This window comes from Lepidochelys olivacea (assembly GCF_965140295.1).
Source record: "Lepidochelys olivacea isolate rLepOli2 genome assembly, chromosome: 2".
In the NCBI taxonomy this organism is placed as follows: Eukaryota; Metazoa; Chordata; order Testudines; family Cheloniidae; genus Lepidochelys; species Lepidochelys olivacea.
The window spans coordinates 230,253,949-230,271,446 of NC_140412.1; the positions used below are offsets into that span (position 1 = coordinate 230,253,949).

General features: G+C 44.2%; 1 protein-coding gene across 2 annotated transcripts in view; it reads right to left on the minus strand.

Moving 5' to 3' along the window:
• Positions 1–17,498, minus strand: part of CUBN (cubilin) — a 227,628-nt gene that overhangs the window by 104,642 nt on the left and 105,488 nt on the right. For both annotated transcript variants that reach the window (XM_084618746.1, XM_084618745.1), the window contains 2 exons: positions 6,064–6,238; positions 2,624–2,805 (listed from right to left, as the gene is read on the minus strand). In XM_084618746.1, the coding sequence (XP_084474872.1) occupies positions 2,624–2,805; positions 6,064–6,238 (357 nt within the window). The remainder of the gene's footprint in view (positions 1–2,623; positions 2,806–6,063; positions 6,239–17,498) is intronic.

A 17,498-nucleotide genomic window follows, 5' to 3' on the forward strand; every position in this document is an offset into this window, starting at 1 on the left:
TCCCAGCTTACTGGCATGGCAGACAAGAAAAGAAATCTGATCCCTTCATTCCTTGTCTTGCCGGACACCAAATTAGCACTGAAAAGCCATCCCCAAACTTGTCTCAGTCAAAACTCTGATTTTTCTTTTGGTTTCAAAATAACATCCCCCCGCCCCCCATTCTAAAATAACTTTTGGTTTAACTCACAACTGGAAGCTACAGTTCACTAATACTTCAGGATTTAAATATCTCTTCCTGAACAAAGAAAGGTGGATTTTTCACATTACTGTACAGAAGGCATATTTGTATGGACAGCAAAAATACAAAAACAAAATGGTGGATGCTTTTATGGCAATAAAATAAAATAGTTTCCTCTGCAGGGCAAGCTCCAACTACTCTTATTCATGTGAGGCGTCCTACTGAAGTCAGTGCAACCACTCACATAAATAAGAGCTGCTGAACTGGACTCTTGATTATGTCCACATAAATAATTAAAGACCCAGTTTTTCCCTTAGACCCAGAGAGGCGATGGGAGTCATGCTTGCATATCTAAGGGCAACTCTGAGCCTTAAGGCCCTGATCCAGCAGACATTTACGCACAAGTTGCTGCTGACATCAGTGGAATTACTCATATGTGTAAATCTAAATGTGGGCTTATATAATTTGCACAATTTGGTCCTAAATTTTGAATTATTTTGTTTAATCCACACGTTTTGGTTTTGTATTTTTCTGGCAACATCACCATTTCAGATGTCCCATGGGCTGCCGTGTTATCTTACCTTCCACACCTTTGCAATGTCACAAAAACGCCAGATATTTCTCTAATACATTTTCCCCACCAAGAATATCACAGTTACATTGAATGTCTTAACTGAAAACTATAACCATGTTTCATATTGCCTTGTCTTAGCCTATGCCATAGAGCTGTGAAAAGTGAACATCCATTGGACAAAGATGCTTTGTTAAAAAGAAATCTATGATTCAGTTCAACAAAAATCAGACTTTTCTTTTAACTGGTTTGGCACAAAAAGTCTTAGCAAATAATTCTGTTAATAGTGATGCCCTGTTTTCAAAAGACCCTCTGTTCCTGCCTGCTTGAATTCACTGTGAATGAAGGTTTATCTCGGAGAGAGACACTGAATTTTGGTTTAGGTGGTCCACTATGTTTTATCTGTACTGTACAGAGTCACACAGATCACACATTCCTTTCTACTGAGTGAAGTGGAATCTGACATCACAGGTCAGGATTCCATGTCTCTATTCTCATGAGGCTTATAGTGCCAGACTTGCAGTGCTCTTCATTTTCACAAACTGATTGAGCTGCAGCCTGAATTTCTGGGAGATTAAAAGAGCTCAAAAACCAGTAGCAATGTGAAGCTTTAAGAGGGCAGGCTCTCTAATTAAGCAGTTAAACAGCCAGCCAAGAATCACTTTAATGTGGTGGACTGTGATGGGGTGTACCATGAGAAGGTAAATTAGGCCCAATTAACCTATAGGTTGCACTGGGAGGAAAGCCAGGGAGGACTGAGACCTAATTGTTGACAGCTCCCAGCTGAGAAGGAACAGGCAAGGCAAATATAAAGCCAGGGAGCTGGCAACAGAAGGGGGCTGTAGAGGAGTAGTCTGCAGTCACTTCCTGTGAAGAGAGAGCTTGGGCTGGAAAACTCAGAGAGATGTGGGGAGCCAAGAGGTAGAACTGCCAACTTGGAAGTAGTCCAGGCGAAGAGCAACATGGTCTGGGAGTGAGCAGGCCACTGTTGCTAGAGATAGGGTCCCTGGACTGGAACCTGGAGTAGAGAGCAGGCTTGGATTCCCCTCCCAGCCGCTGGAGGAGTGGTACGGTCAGAGCAGTGAAGGGAAGACTGCCATTTTGTACAATGGGACTTTGATACCCTGGAAGAGGGAAATGTGTATAGTGACCTGGCTGGAGGGCCAAGTCACGAAGAGGGAATATCCTGAGTTGCAGAGGGTGTGAGAGGACAACAGGAGAGATGCTGCTGGAGGAGGGTACAATGGCTGGCCAGAGCTAATCCCTAGAGTTGCCAGGAGGAGGTGTCCACTAGTGGTAAGTGAATCCCATGACATGGCACATAAAAATAATAATCAAGCCAGAATTATTTTTGCCCATGGAGATATCTCTCTACAACTCTGTAACAAATTCTATCTGGTCATGCCATTATATGGGTGACCAACGTGTCTCCGAGTATGCAATGAGCTTATGTCATAGCCTACCCCATGAAAGGGCAAATCATAGTCACATTCCTGTCTGTGCAGGGAATGCTCACTCCATGCACTTGTCGGGCACACACAGCCCCTAAGGATGCTGGGGGAGGATGCAGCACCATAATACAGGTGCACCATGTCTCTCTAAAGGTGCTCTGGGATGCCAGGGAAGCATGTTCCATGTGTAATTGGTAGCTTATGGGAGAATGCCATTACTGGTGGAGCAAAGAGAGCTGGGTCACAGATTTAATATAGTTTTAAATTTGAGGGTTAGCTCTTAAATGAATAAATGCAGAACATAATTGCATGGCAAATATCCTGAAACCAACTGCAGCCTAGATTGTATAGTAAATTTCCTCTTTTGCAAATGTTTCCCCAAGACTTGTTAAGGAAACGTTTGAAACATCCATGGTTACTTACAGCGACATTGTTGTAGTCACATGATTGGCGAAGTCCAATGTCAAAATCTGTGAAGTTCAGTAAAACACGGTGGCCGTGGTCAACTTGGATAACCCAAGCACAATCAGTGTTGTCATTGTAAGGTTGAGGGTAGTTTGGAGAATGGATTTCACCACTGGAAGCTTGGAAAACTCCTCCACAACCTGGAAAGGGAGTAATCAACATTTATCAAAAAAACCTCATTTATCCTTAGCAGGAATTTAGCTGACTTTTCACCTTAACAGTTAAATTCCTTGAGTTTCTTATTTTTCTGTTAAGGATTCAGAAATCACTAAATTGCATCTGACCAATACTTCATCTGGCCCAGTATCCTGTCTCAGCCATCTGGCACTGGTCTGGTCAAAGTAGAAAGTGTAAAACTTTCATAATGGACAACTATACAACACCTGTACCTATGAGGGAAATCCAGTGGTTGGATTTGGATCAAAGATTAGGAGTAATTTAAGTAGGGGGTGAGAAAAGCATTTCTGAAAACATAAGAACAACCTTGATTCTCATCTCTCCTCCATAGATAGGATTTTATAGGGACAGTCCCGACATTTGGGACATGTAAGGCGAAGTGGTGGCCTTGGGGAGAATAGGGGGTAGGTGGGAGGGGGAGGTGAGAAGAGGGGTTGGGGGGAATTTTGGATGTGCAGCGGCCAGAGAAAGAGGTGACTTTCCCCAGCTCCAGGGCTGCGGCTGCTTGGGAGAGATGGCCCTCCTTCCCAGCCCCAGCTTGGAGGCTGCTGTGGTGGGGGAGAGAGGGCACATCCATCTATTTAGAAAGGTAAGACTACTGATATTAAAATATGAGTTCTGTGCTACGTGCATCTGACGAAGTGGGTATTCACCCACGAAAGCGTGTGCTCCACTACATCTGTTAGTCTATAAGGTGCCATGGGACTCTTTGCCACTTTTACAGATCCAGACTAACACGGCTACCCCTCTGATGCTTTTATTTGTAGAACAAAAAAGTTAATTTTTTCATATAGCGCTTTTATCTAAAGTGCTTTCACTAGTTAGCTAATGGTACAAACAACATTAGGAAAGATCATTAAGTGGTCTGTCGAGACCCTCAGCAATTTTCGAGTGGTCCACGAAAGAAAGTTTAAGAATCACTGGTCTACACTATGGCGGCACAGCTGCAACAGCTGTACTGCAGACATGGCCTTAGACAGGATGAAAGTGGGACACAGGCCTTGCATTGACTCTCTGCATAGACCCAAATTTCGCCCAAACATTTTGACGTCTAAATAAGCTTTCATTTTGATGGTGTTTGTGCCCTCATGAGCAGACTTAGATGCAGTTTTCTTCGTGTCAGCGTTCATGGAAAGCAAATTTCAGACCCTTATCTCCCAAGCCAAGATTAATTTAAGGAAATTTGTTTTGGGTGGAGGCAGCAGTACTGTAGTTCATTCCAGTCTCGTTATCCAATCTAGTAACAGAAACAATCCTAAATAACTTTGTGGGCAGTCACAGAGCTTGAATTGTGAATACAGAGTACTTGCAGTGACTATTTGACAGGTGATCCATTTGCTGAAGTTTGTTTGCATAAATTATATTTACACATGACCGAAGAACTAATACATTTGTAAAAATGGTTCTTTAAATCTGAGAAGGAAAATAATCTAATAGAATCAAGTCAGCTCAGCTCCTGGGTCCCAGCCCGCAGAAAAGAACTGGAGGGTGCCATGCACATCCTTGAGGCAGTAGTCCCCTTGCAGTTATGTGGGTGCTCCATGAATGCATTTTGATTTCTTCCTCTTCCAATAATTCACCCAGAGCGGGACACCACACAGAACCAGAAGTATGCCAAGTCTAACAATGTGAATCTATGAAGGAGGCTAGGGAAGGGAAATTTTATATTTCACAGAATAATGCAGATATATCTGAACAACAACTACGGGGCCCATTCTATGATGGACACATGGGAGATATATGAACTGAAACCTAAAACTTGGGTGTCTAAAGTTGGGTACTTAAATACCCATTTCAGCATCTAAATACTGCAAGCGAGCTGGCTTTCAGAAGCCCTGTGCACCCACATGGACTTCACACTATTGGGGAAGCATCTCTGGATTTAGGTACCTAATTTTAGGCATCCAAGTTTGAAAACTTTGGTCTTCACTTTTATTACCGAGGCCAAGCACATTAGCCAGGCATTTTTCATTTCAAAGGGTACAGAATGTAGCTAAGCTTGTCATGACAGTGTGAGGGGAAGGGGGCTCTGGAGCCCATACAATGGGATGCAGAGGTTGGCATAGCAGGCCAACCGTCATCAGTTTATTACTGAATAGTCGACTACTTAGGTGCACAATAACCCCATGACTTATTGGATTGCCAGTATCTTCAAGAACCTCCTTTCTGAAAGTAAGTGTCAGTTGCAGCAAAGCCATATACAGAAATCATGTACTTTGTGAAAGGAAATACACAAAACGGAGAGATTTTTTTTTATGGTTTGGATTCTTTTTTTAGGGCTCTAGTCCCTTTCCAGTTTCCTTCATTTGTATGTTGCAGTCTAAAGGGCAATACACAGAGGAAAAACAAATGGAGAGGGACAAGCAGAGCTGCCAGTGACTTTTGCAAAATATAGGATTTAAGTTTAACAACAAAGTCATTTTGAAACTGTTTTTTTTTTTCATTTCCTGCAATTCAGCTGCAATTCAGTGTTCCCAAATACTTTCTGGTAAATCAGAGGGTCCAACAATTTTTTGGAAAATTGGTGCTGGCAACCAGCATCTAAATATATGCTTGTAAATAATCCTCCAACATGCTTTTCAACATTCTGAACGTAGGGCCTTTAAAAAAGATTTTCTGTACTGTTTGGAAAAGCACTGTCGTGTATTTCAGTGTCCCCTGTGGCATTTGCCTGCTGTCATTTGAAAGCCTCTTGTTTCACTGATTACCGGTGAGGCTTTGAACAAATAATTGCATGAGGGATGGGTGAACCCTACAGAGTTAAGGTTTTACTAATCACTCCAAATATTTTTGGAGTTCACAAGGTTCTCAAAACTAGTTTGAGTTCTCAGATCTTTCTTCACTTTGTAATTTAAAACCAAAAGAGCCACTGAATTTAAAAAAAAAACAAAAAAAACCATTTTTGTCTAGCTATACGGGAGCCTTTCAGATTAGTTATGGATAGAAGAATCCCACACAAGACCACGCTGCAGCAAGTGCTTATACTACATACAGCTTATTTACTGCATTTATTTTCCCATTAGAATTTGTCTTTCTTCCCCTATCCACTTTTCATAGTTTCTCTTAAATGAAATGCAAATCCAGTAACGTTTTGGTTCAAGTCAAACTTTCAAACCTGCAATATATGAAATGGTTAAAAATGAATGCAAAACAAGTTCACTCATCCCCGCTTCTTACTGGACTTTGTCAGTTTTCATCAGCAATGGTCCCCACAAACTCACCTCCTGGTGTTTCTTGCCAAGTGGCATTGAACCCCCTCCCATTCCTATTTCTATCTGTCTTGAATCGGATTGCCATGGCGTTGCCAGTGCTGGAGACTCTGAGGGGGTTCTGTGCTGGTCTTGAAACACACAGTTGGGCCAACCTAGGAGACAGAAAATCAGGTCCACCATAGATCTGGAAATAGAAGAAAAATTGGAGGTAAAAGCCTTTTAAAGAGACAGTTCACCATAACCGAGTAAATCACAATCAATGGTGCAGATGGCTTTCCTTACTACGTGCAGTATTTGGGAAATATTATATTATGAACATTCAAAATTAACTCAAAAACCCAAGGCCCTAAAATTATTGACCATGACTTCAAATGTTAAAAAACACACTCACTGTTGCAGTATGCTCAAACCGATCAGCCATGAAAAAGATAACATTTTAGAACTACCCATATTCAGTGTGTTTATAATATGAACAGAAGTTGTTCAAAGGATATTAAGGAGTGATAGCCAAAACCAACAGGGTTATTCACACATTGACCTCACAACTGGGTTCTCTTCTCCTGCATGGTCAATGTACCATCCTCTGAAAGTTCATCTGATGTCTGTCAGGGGCACTAAAACCTTGAGCCACCATCTGTGAGTGAGTTCAAGATTTTAGATGAACTTTCACATGGTCCATGCATTAAGTAAGAGTCTTCTTCTGGAACTTAAGCCCTCTTTCCCCCCCACACCATCCCCTCCAAACTATATCTATATGCAATTAGAACATTGTTTTTGTGAGGACACAAACATGTGCTTTTCTTGTTCTTGTGGATACAGCCTGTATCTCTTCCCTGAAACGTATGCTGATTAGTTGTCCTCATTCGGGGTGTTTGGACTGACTTCTTAGTTTTAGGCCAGATTCTGCCATCTTTGCTCAGGTTGATGGTACCTCACTCTGTAATTCCATTGACTTAATTGGGCCTTGATCAAGGAAGTAAGATGAAGTCTTTCTAAAACTCTTTAGAGACAAAGGTATTCCTGGTACTGTTAAAAATTCTCATCTCCACAGAATGCAAAACACAGGCATTTGGGTGTTATTGCTTCTTATTTAACAGAGTTAATCTCACCAAAATCTATCTGTCATGATTCTCAGATAGTATCATACTGAAAGGCCATCAAGCCCACCACCATTACCACCACCACCGTTCCACACTTTAACAAATGATTCTTGAATTGTGTAGTCAGAATAGAGTGGAACTATGTAATTCTTCTTCAAATTCTCCAAAGTTTGGATCTGGGGTTTGGTTTGGGCCTATTTGTAATTGGTGGGCCAGACTTGCCCTCCCTTCATTAGCATGGCTTCTTGCAGCTGCAGGAAGGGCAGATGCTGGGTAAAATTTTCTAAGCCCCACTGAAAGTCCCCCACGTAAGCCCCACTGAAAGTCAGTTGGACGTAGATGCCTAAGTAGGGGCCCAAGGGTGGAGGCTGCTGAGAGGATATACCGGATTACTGTTGTCAGGAGCACAACAGGCTCTCAGCATGGTTGCTAGGCAATCCAGCAGGCCCAGCTGGGCACTATGACCCTTCTCCAAATGGGTGCTTCCTGACTGGGCAGAGGAGCCTGCGGCCTGCTACCTGAGTTTTGCAGAAGCATCGCAGCAGCTGCTCAATGGGTATCATGACTGCAGTTGCAATTGCCTCACTCCTGCTTCCAGTCCTTGTTCCTGTCCCTCTGTGGCCTGGCTCAAGTCCTTGCTCCAGTCTTGTTCCAGTCCAGCCTTGACTCCTAATCTAATCTTTGACTCCCTGCCTACTCCTGATCCTGACTCTGGTTCTGACCTTTGGCTTGGCTTCTCAACCCTAACTTCAGCTTTACCCACGGCCTGGTAAACTCCTGAATCTACATTTACCACTACTCCAAACTGCCACCCCAACTAGGGTTGCCACTTTTCTAATGGCTGGTAACCTGATCTCTGGGGCCCCACCCCTGCTTTGCCTCTTCCTTTTGAGGCTCCACTCCTGCTCTACCTCTTCCCTGACCCCCCAAGGCTCTGCCCCTTAGCTCGATCCTCTCCCTCCTACTGCCATAAGGTTGCCATCTCTGAGGTACATCTGCCTACACATCCTAGGGGTAATAAGCACAGTTTGCATACACATGTGGGATCTTCATTTACAGACACGCATTTGAACTTCTCTATTTTTACACACGCACATGCGTGCACACACACACGCAGTGGGAGGTTTGCTTCATCAGCACACCCATTCTGGGGAGCAGGGGAAGGGCGCTCCCACTTTTGCACATACAGCTGGGATGAAAGGGAGGATTCCTCCCTACATTTACATGGATGCCCAGACTGGGAGAGGGACTCCCCTCATTTGCACTAGTACCTAAGAAGAAGGTCCCACTCATCTGCAAACACAGTGGGAGTGCATAAGGAAGTGAAACAGATGCTCCCCTTTTTGCAGCACACCCACCCAAGAGAGAAGAAGAGGGGAGCACACACACACACACACACACATTTGTTCCACACCTGCCCAGTTCCTATGCCCCCCCAAACTTCAGTCTGAGAAACTTTCAGAACTTTCTCCAGTTGGGTGGTTGGGAGTGGACGGAGAAGGGAGGGCGGGCTGCAGGCTGTGACTGGCTGGGCTCTCTACCCGTCCTCACAAGGGTGGTGATCATTCGCTGGTAAACATCTCTCAGTGAGTTAAATTCAAATTGGCGGCGAGTGGTTTCCACAGATGAGAAAAAAACAAACAAACCGGACATCAGGCCTTGTCAAATGGTACCTGGACCCACAAGCTGAAACCCAGACTGTCCGGGTGAAAACTGGACAGATGGCAACCCAAACCCCAATCACCAGACAAGGTCCTGCTCCACCCACTAAATAAGCACTATTCACACCCCTGCAGTTTACAACAATTTCCCCAGTTGTTCAACAAATGTCTGTGCCCATTCTCAACCAGTGCCAATCCAATCTGTAGTTGTTCTGGCCCCTAACGTTACATTAGAAGATGATAAATTGTAGCAACAAACTCCAGCAGGCTTTCTACCACCAGGGCCCTGTGCTTAGAATTCTGGTAAGAGACACAAGTAGAAACCCAGGCTGAATCTGTCCCAGTGTTTTAATAATCTGGTGAACTTCAAAAGGTTCAGAAAAGCCCTGTGAATTCACCTTCAGGTTTTGGGATGGGAATACCACAAGAACCAACTTTCCATGTGCCATTGCCACTTCTGGTCTCTTCTGAAAATAGTTGCAGACAGCAGCAAATACAATCTGTTAACAGACTCCCTCTGACATTTTGAGCCTCGTGCTGTCTAAGCTCGAGGCCAAAGTTCAACTCAAGTCTTTTAGAATCCTGAACCAATGCCTCCACCCCCTAAACGCCAGGGCTAAATGCAAGGCTGCTCTACATATTTTGCTTCATTGTGCCCTACCACAATGGGATGCCCCACCCAGCCCTGCTCTTAGGGACATGGGGCGGGGGGGCAGGCGTGGGGAGACAACAACTTGGCCTTTTGCCAGTGAAAACATTCAGTAGAAAGGACAAAGCAGCACCTCCTACTCTGCACCTTCAGTCCCTCTAGGGAGTAACAAATAAGTTTTTAACTACTACAGACTCTACAGAACATCAAGAGGTTTCAGTCTTTGTTTTTAGTGGCTGATTTCACAAGCCTAATTGCCTGAATGTTTGTTTTAATTTTGGATGGGAGCACATTTTTTGCTTCCAGAGAGAAGCAGCATGATTTGAATCTATAATGGCTCCTCTGTCACCAATTATCTAAAGACATTCTTGAGAAATCAGAATGAATGAAATTGCTGTTCAAATGTGGGCTTCATAATGAAGCAGCAACAGTCCTGGGAAGAAGCATGTGTCTGTGCTTGAAGCTCCTTTTCAGCAGTGAAACCTCACTATGCGGATGTCTGAGGGGGCTAACAACTCCTGCAACTGTCAGAACAAAGTCTGTTCACAATGTGATCCGTTTTTCTCTTGCTTGTGGTCCCGCCCCGGACTCAGAGCTCTAGCACAGTGTGTAGCCACAAACATATTCTAAATCAGTGGTTCTCAACCAGGGGTCAAGCAGGTTTCAGGGGGTCCGTCAAGCAGGGCCAGCGTAAGACTTACTGGGGCCCATGACAGAAAGCCGAAGCCGCACTGCATGGGTCTGAAGCCCGAGGCCCTGAGCTCCACCACCTGGGGCTGAAGCCAAAGCCTGAGCAGCTTAGCTTCATGGGGCTCCCTGTAGCATGGGGCCCCAACAACTGCCCTGTTTGCTACCCCCTAATGCTGACCCTGGCTTTTATATGCAGAAAATCAGTTGTTGTGGCACGGGTGGGCTGTGATGTCCTACAGCATGCGGGGGGAGGGCCTTAGAAAGATAAATGGTTGAGAACCCCTGTTCTAAATCGTCTAAGCCTGTCTGGTAACAATATTTGGCCAAAAAAACTCCAACCCCTAAATCACTGAAATCTAATGAAAATAATGCATATGTCTCTAAGATATCCTCAGGGAGGTCTACACTACAGCCAAAGATGATCTAACTTGCGTTGCTCAGAGGTGTGAAAAAGCTCTCCCCCCACAAAGCGATGCAAGTTTCGCACCGTACACACTGGCGCTATGTCAGTGGGAGACGCTCTCCCCCCACCAACACAGCTTCCACTACTCACCAAGGTGGAGTAATTATGCGGACGGGAGAGCGCTCTGCCGTTGGCATAGTGCGTCTTCACCAGACATGCTACAGTGGCGCAGCTGCACAGATGTAGGGCTGTAATGTAGACTTGCCCGCAAAGTATTCCCACTTTCCTGAGGACACCTTCATGCTGTGGACCAAATTCAACCCTGACATAAAATCCCCTGATTTCTGTGGTGTTACACCCAGGGTGAAATGAATTTGGCCCATCTTGAAGAGTTATACTTATTGCTGAGTTTCAGAGTAGCAGCCGTGTTAGTCTGTATTCGCAAAAAGAAAAGGAGTACTTGTGGCACCTTAGAGACTAACACGTTTATTTGATGAAGTGAGCTGTAGCTCACGAAAGCTTGTGCTCAAATAAATTACTTAGTCTCTAAGGTGCCACAAGTCCTCCTTTTCTTTTTACTTATTGCTGAGACCATCAAACCAAAAGGGCAGAGGGAAGAAAACGTTAGTGGAAACTGAATTTGTTGGTTCCTTTTATGTTATTGGCCTGTTTCACATTTGTCTTCTGTACAGTTTCAAAATCAAAAGGACTAGTCAGAGCCAAGCAATTGTTGCTTTATTACAGTCAGGAGTGGATTTTCTTTTCTCCTTTGTGCCAGTTCAACTGATCAGATACTTTCAAAAGGGCTGCAGCAAAAACAAGCCAGAGTGTTTCCATGACAAAAAGCAATAAAATGTTACTTTTGGCTACAGAGGAGAAAACCAATAGTTACCACATGAATGTCTAAAACAAAAAAGGGGAGAAAGGATGGAAAGAATTCCAGGGTGTGGTTCATGCAGAACTACAGTATGTCTGAGCTGCAAAAACATAAATACAAAATAAAGTAATCTGAATAGAGCACTTGATTTAGAGATAACGTGTTTTTTTTAATTGGGGTGCTGGGCATCTCAATAAAGCTGGTGGTTTTAGTCTGTTTTTATCTTTTGCTTCTGCCCTGTTAGCTCCATTTATTGTTACAATCAAGTCAGCATTCCTGAGTTACGAGCAACAGAGAGGCTGTTTTTATGTGGCCAGCTATCATCATGACACAGATTTCTGAGAATAAAACTGGTCCCTGTTTAGACTGACTGCTTGGTAAGAGAGGAATAGGCTTTGATGGAGAGACAAAGTTATTTGTGACATTAAGATGTAATCAACCTGTCTCTTTATTTTTAAGTAAAAGGAAAGGATACATTGGCAAAATCCTTTCATTTCCAATTCACAGTCCTATCTTGTTATGGCAGCACAAAATTCCCCTCTGAAGTTTACAAAATGCTAATGGATGATAAATAGGACATTAAATAACTAACAATGGAAACATAATTTTTCTGTGTATGTGTTTTCAAGGTTAATTTTAAACACTTTCATTATTGCCCAACAGGGATTTCTTCAATTATTTTAAAATGTAAAAACACCCCCATCAAAAGCCAAGAAAATGCCCTGGCCAAGTGTCATTTTTGTTTTACTGTAGCACGTCAGGAAATGACTTCCTTTCAAGACATGGTCCGTGCAGCATTTTAAAAGGCAACTGAACTCTGTTTCTTTGACAGAAGCCCTCACATCATGAGAAGTCTGAAGAACGATCACAGTGGCCAGTATTGACATGATGTGGGACCATTTCTGAAGCACTGGAAAGTGCAGTTTATTTTTTTCTAGAATGCATGTGTTGGAAATGCCTGATTTCAAAGGGGATTTCTAACAGCAAACGCAATGTCATCTACAGTTTCTTGCACTCCGAAGAAGTGGCTTTCACATGGCAGAGGGGAGCTTTACTCTGTGGATGAGGCTTGGAGCTTTGTATGCTGTCAAGGTTCCTTCCCCACGCTGAACTCTCGGGTACAGATGTGGGGACCTGCATGAAAGACCCCCTAAGCTTATTCTTACCAGCTTAGGTTAAAAACTTCCCCAAGGTACAAACTTTGCCTTGGCCTTGAACAGTATGCCGCCACCACCAAGCGTTTTAAACAAAGAACAGGGAAAGAGATCACTTGGAGACGTCTTTCCCCAAAATATCCCCCAAGCCCTACTCCCCCTTTCCTGGGGAAGGCTTGATAATAATCCTCACCAACTGGTACAGGTGGACACAGAGCCAAACCCTTGGATCTTAAGAACAATGAAAAATCAATCACGTTCTTAGAAGAAGAATTTTAACGACAAAAAAGGTAAAAGAATCACCTCTGTAAAATCAGGATGGTAAATACCTTACAGGGTAATCAGATTCAAAACATAGAGAATCCCTCTAGGCAAAACCTTAAGTTACAAAAAGACACAAAAACAGGAATATACATTCCCTCCAGCACAGCTTATTTTACAAGCCATTAAACAAAAGAAAATCTAATGCATTTTCTAGCTAGATTACTTACTAATTTAACAGGAGTTGGAAGGCTTGCATTTCTGATCTGTTCCCGGCAAAAGCATCACACAGACAGAACCCTTTGTTCCACTTCCCCCCTCCAGATTTGAAAGTATCTTGTCCCCTCATTGGTCATTTTGGGTCAGGTGCCAGCGAGGTTACCGTAGCTTCTTAACCCTTTACAGGTAAAAGGGTTTTGCCTCTGGCCAGGAGGGATTTTATAGCACTGTATACAGAAAGGTGGTTACCCTTCCGTTTATATTTGTGACATATGCTTCGGCTAATATTTTGAAACTTGGGTGAACTACATTTAGGCTGTCTACACTATGAACTATGGGTGTGATTCCCCTGCTCGTGTACACATACTTGTGCTAGGTCTCATTGAGTTAGCGCAACTATAAATAGCAAATTCGTCGGTGATCCCGCAAGGTCGAGGATGATCTCTTTCACAGGTGTTTTTTTTTATGGGTCTTTTGGTGACTAGGATTGTTGGCAGACATTGCAAGTGGTGTCGGAAGTCAGAGTTGTGCTGTGATCACTACATGACAGTTGTCTGTCTTTTCTTTTCGGGCATTTTTCCAAAAAATGGACGTTCCCTTCTCTGACAATTCTTTGCAAGTTATCCCTGTCCTGGGCTACAGTCTCCCAGTGAGTGGTGTTGATGCCACATCTCTTCATGTTTATCTTTAGGATGTCTTTAAAATGTTTCTTTTGGCCTCCCTGTTTCCTTTCTCCTTTGGTGAGTTGGGTGTATAGCAATTGTTTTGGTAAGTTTACATCACGAATGTGCACACAGTGCCTGCTCCACCTCAGCTGGTGCTGGATAATCAGGGCCTCAGCACTGAAGATGTTGGCCGCTATGAGGACACTGACATTAGTGCAATGATCCTCCCACTTTATGTTGAGGATCTTCTGAAGAAAGTGCTGGTGCTGGTGTTCCAGGTTGTTCAGATGTTTTCTGTAGGTCACACAAGTCTCACAGCCATAGAGGAGAGCTGTGATTACCACTGTTTGATTAACTAAAAGTCTAGTGTTCTGATGTTGTGATTGTTGAACATCAGGTGAAACAGTCTGCGAAAGGCAAGGCTGGCACAGCGGATTCTGTGCTGAATCTCGACATCTATGTCTGCTCTCTGTGAGAGATGGCTGCCAAGATAGGCAAAGTGTTATACATTTTCCAGTTCTTCTCTGTCAATGTAGATCTTCCTTGGTAGGCCTGGTGATTGACCGGGAGCTGGCTGGTGGAGACTTTTTGTTTTGCCGATGTTCAGAGTTAGCCCTAGGCTTTTGTAAGCTTCAGAGAAGCAATTAAGGGCTGTTTGTAGATCCTCCTTTGAGTGTGCAACTATAGCACAATCATCTGCATACTGGAGTTCAGTTATTGTTGCTGATATTACTTTAGTTCTGGCACGGAAACAAGAAAGGTTGAAGAGGTTGCCGTCAGTCTGATATTGGATGCCAATGCCCTGTCGTAGACAGTCTTGGATTAGGGTTTTCATCGCTGCTAGGAAAATGGAGAAAAGGGTGGGTGCCAGTACACAACCTTGTTTTACACCAATTTGGATAACAAAGGGCTCAGAGGTAGAGGGTGCACAGGGTGGAGGCAGTCATTTAGTCAGAGAGGAATCTTACAATGGTGATAAATTTGCTTGGGCAGCCAAACTTTGACATGATTTTCCACAGAGCCTCACGGTTGACAGAGTTGAAGGCTTTGGCCAGATTCATAAAGGCCATATACAGCTTCTGGTGTTGTTCTTGACACTTTTTCTGGATCTGCCTGGCTGCAGAAATCATGTCGGTGGTGCCTCATGATGGTCTGAATCCACACTGGGACTCTGTAAGTTATTTCTCTGCAAGAGGGAGCAGGCGATCCAGTAAGATTCTAGAAAGAATCTTCCCAGTGATGGAGAGGAGAGAAATACCGCAATAGTTGCCACAGTCAGCCCTGTCTCCCTTTCTGAAAATGGCAAAGATGTATTATGCATTACGTAAGTCGGCGGGGATTTCTTCGGTTCGCCAGATTTTGAGGAGCAGCAAGTGACGCTGGTTAATCAGTGTTTCTCCCCCCCCCCATTTTCAGTACTTCAGCGGGCATGCCACCAGGACCTGGTGCTTTATTGTTCTTCATTTGTTTAATTGCTTTGCAGACCTCCTCAGGTGTTGGTGGGTTGGCAAGTTTCCCAGACTGGGTGCTGAGGGATGGAGTTGATGGTGTCGTCAGTCACAGTCAATTCTCGATTTAGAAGCTTTTGCTCGTGCTTCTTCCAGCGCTCTTTGATGAATTCATCATCTTTAAGGGTTCTACCATCTTTGGATCTCAGTGGTGTGAGGCCATATGAGCTTGGTCTGTACAGGGTCTTTGTCTCAAGCTCCACATATCATGTCTATCAGTGAATGCTTGGATTTCTTTTGCTTTGTCCTCCCACTATTTGTTTTTGATTTCTCGGATCCACCTTTAAACTTCAACTTTGAGCTCATGGAAAGAGCTCTGCTTCTGACTGGATGATGGGTGGTTTTGCCAGTCACAGAAAGATTTTCTCTTCTGGCCCAAAACAGTTTGTGATCTCAATGTTGTTGTCATCAAACCAGTCCTGATGGTGGCAGGTATGATGGATTCCTCGCACACCTCATGGATGGTCTGTTTTAGGGCTTCCCGGTCTTAGACACTTGTGTTGTCATTTGCAGGTGTTCATATGGTCAGTTTTTCACTGAGGAGTGTTTGGAATTTTTCTTCGTGCACTGAGAGGATTGAAGTCTTTGGATGTTTTATTGCCATCTGTATGATTTGGGTTGCTTTCTATGTTTTGGTGAAATCCTGATAAACATGACTGACCTCACCAGGTGGTGGTCAGCCCACCAATCATCGGCTCCTCTAATGACATGGGTGATTTGAACATCTCTTAGATCCTGTTTTCTTACAATGACATAGTCTAGAAGGTGCAATTGTTTTGAAAGGGGGCAGAGCTGGCCTTATGGGTAGGCAACATGGGTGCTGTGGTTGGGAGGCACCATCAGTGCTTAATTTTTTCTGGAGCTTGCCAGGGCTGAGCTCCAGCACCTTTCAGCTTGGCAGTTCATAGGCCCAGCATCTCTGGACTGCAAGTCAGCAGCTGCCAGTCTCTGGCCACCCAGCTCTGAAGGCAGCGCTGCCATGCCATGCCACCCTTACTTCTGTGCTGCTGGTGGTGATGACATTGCCTTCAGAACTGGGCACCTGACCAGCATCCACTGCTCTCCAGCTGCCATTGTCAAGAGGTAAGGAGCAGGATGGGCCGGGGTTGCAAGTCTGCAGAAAGGAGCTTGGGGCAATGGGGGCTGAGTGGAAGGATGCCATTGCCCCCTCCTTCCTTCCTAGTGGTGCTACTCCATATGTTAGAATCTTGGCCAACTCTTGCATTAAAGTCCCCTGAGAAGATTATCTTATCTGTTTTTGGAATGGATTACAGAATTTTATCAAGGTCAGTGTAGAAGGATTCTTTCTGTTCTTCATCAGCGTCAAGTGTTGGTGCATATGCACTGATAATGGTGGCAAATGACTTATTGACCAGTTGGATGTGGAAGGTCATAAGGCGCTCATTGATGCCAACAAAGAGTTCAGTCAGGCGATTGAATAGAAGGTTCTTGATTGCAAAGTCAACACCGTGTATTTGCCTACTGCTTGCTGGTTTAACTTTCCAGAAGAAAGTGTAACCGCCACCCTCTTACCTCAAGTGGTCTTCATCTTCATATGTTGTTTCACTGAAATCAGCGATGTTGATGTTGTACCTCGAGAATTCTTGGGCAATTATTGCTGTTCTGCATTTGGGTCTTTCACTTTTTGAGTCATCTAGTAGGGTACGGACAGTCCGAGTTGCAAGAAACGTTTTTGGTTTTTGACCACATTGGGAGTGAATGCAGTTAACCAGTCAGGTATGGTGGAATAGTTTATATTTGGGGCACTTTTTCTAGCCCCTTCTCTGTATGGGGTGAGCAGAGGGGTTCTTGAAAAGGTGTGCTCAGTCGTGACCACAGCTGCCAAAAATGCCCCCCATTCCAGTTCAGGGGCACATGACGACCATCTTGCAGTCACTGCCTGCGTGTGGATCTGTGACTAGGGATTCTTGGTGATCACTTCACTTATCCCTATCGCCACTCACTCATCACTGCAGAACTTTTATGGGTGGAGGTGGGAAAAAAGTTCCTCCTGTGAGAGCAGCCTGTGGATGAGTAGTTTAATGCGGGGGAGCCATTGAGTGGTGATCCTGCTTCATCTGCCTGCTCTGCCACTGAGGTCTCATACTGGGTTGTGTTGTATTGGGCTACACTTTGCCTGGTACCTCACCTTCGACCTTACCCCCATGGGTGACCCTACCAGGAGTACAGGGCTCCCGATGGCATTGTTCTTAGGGTCTTAAGTATACGCAAACTTCTCCACCACGTCAAGGTGGCA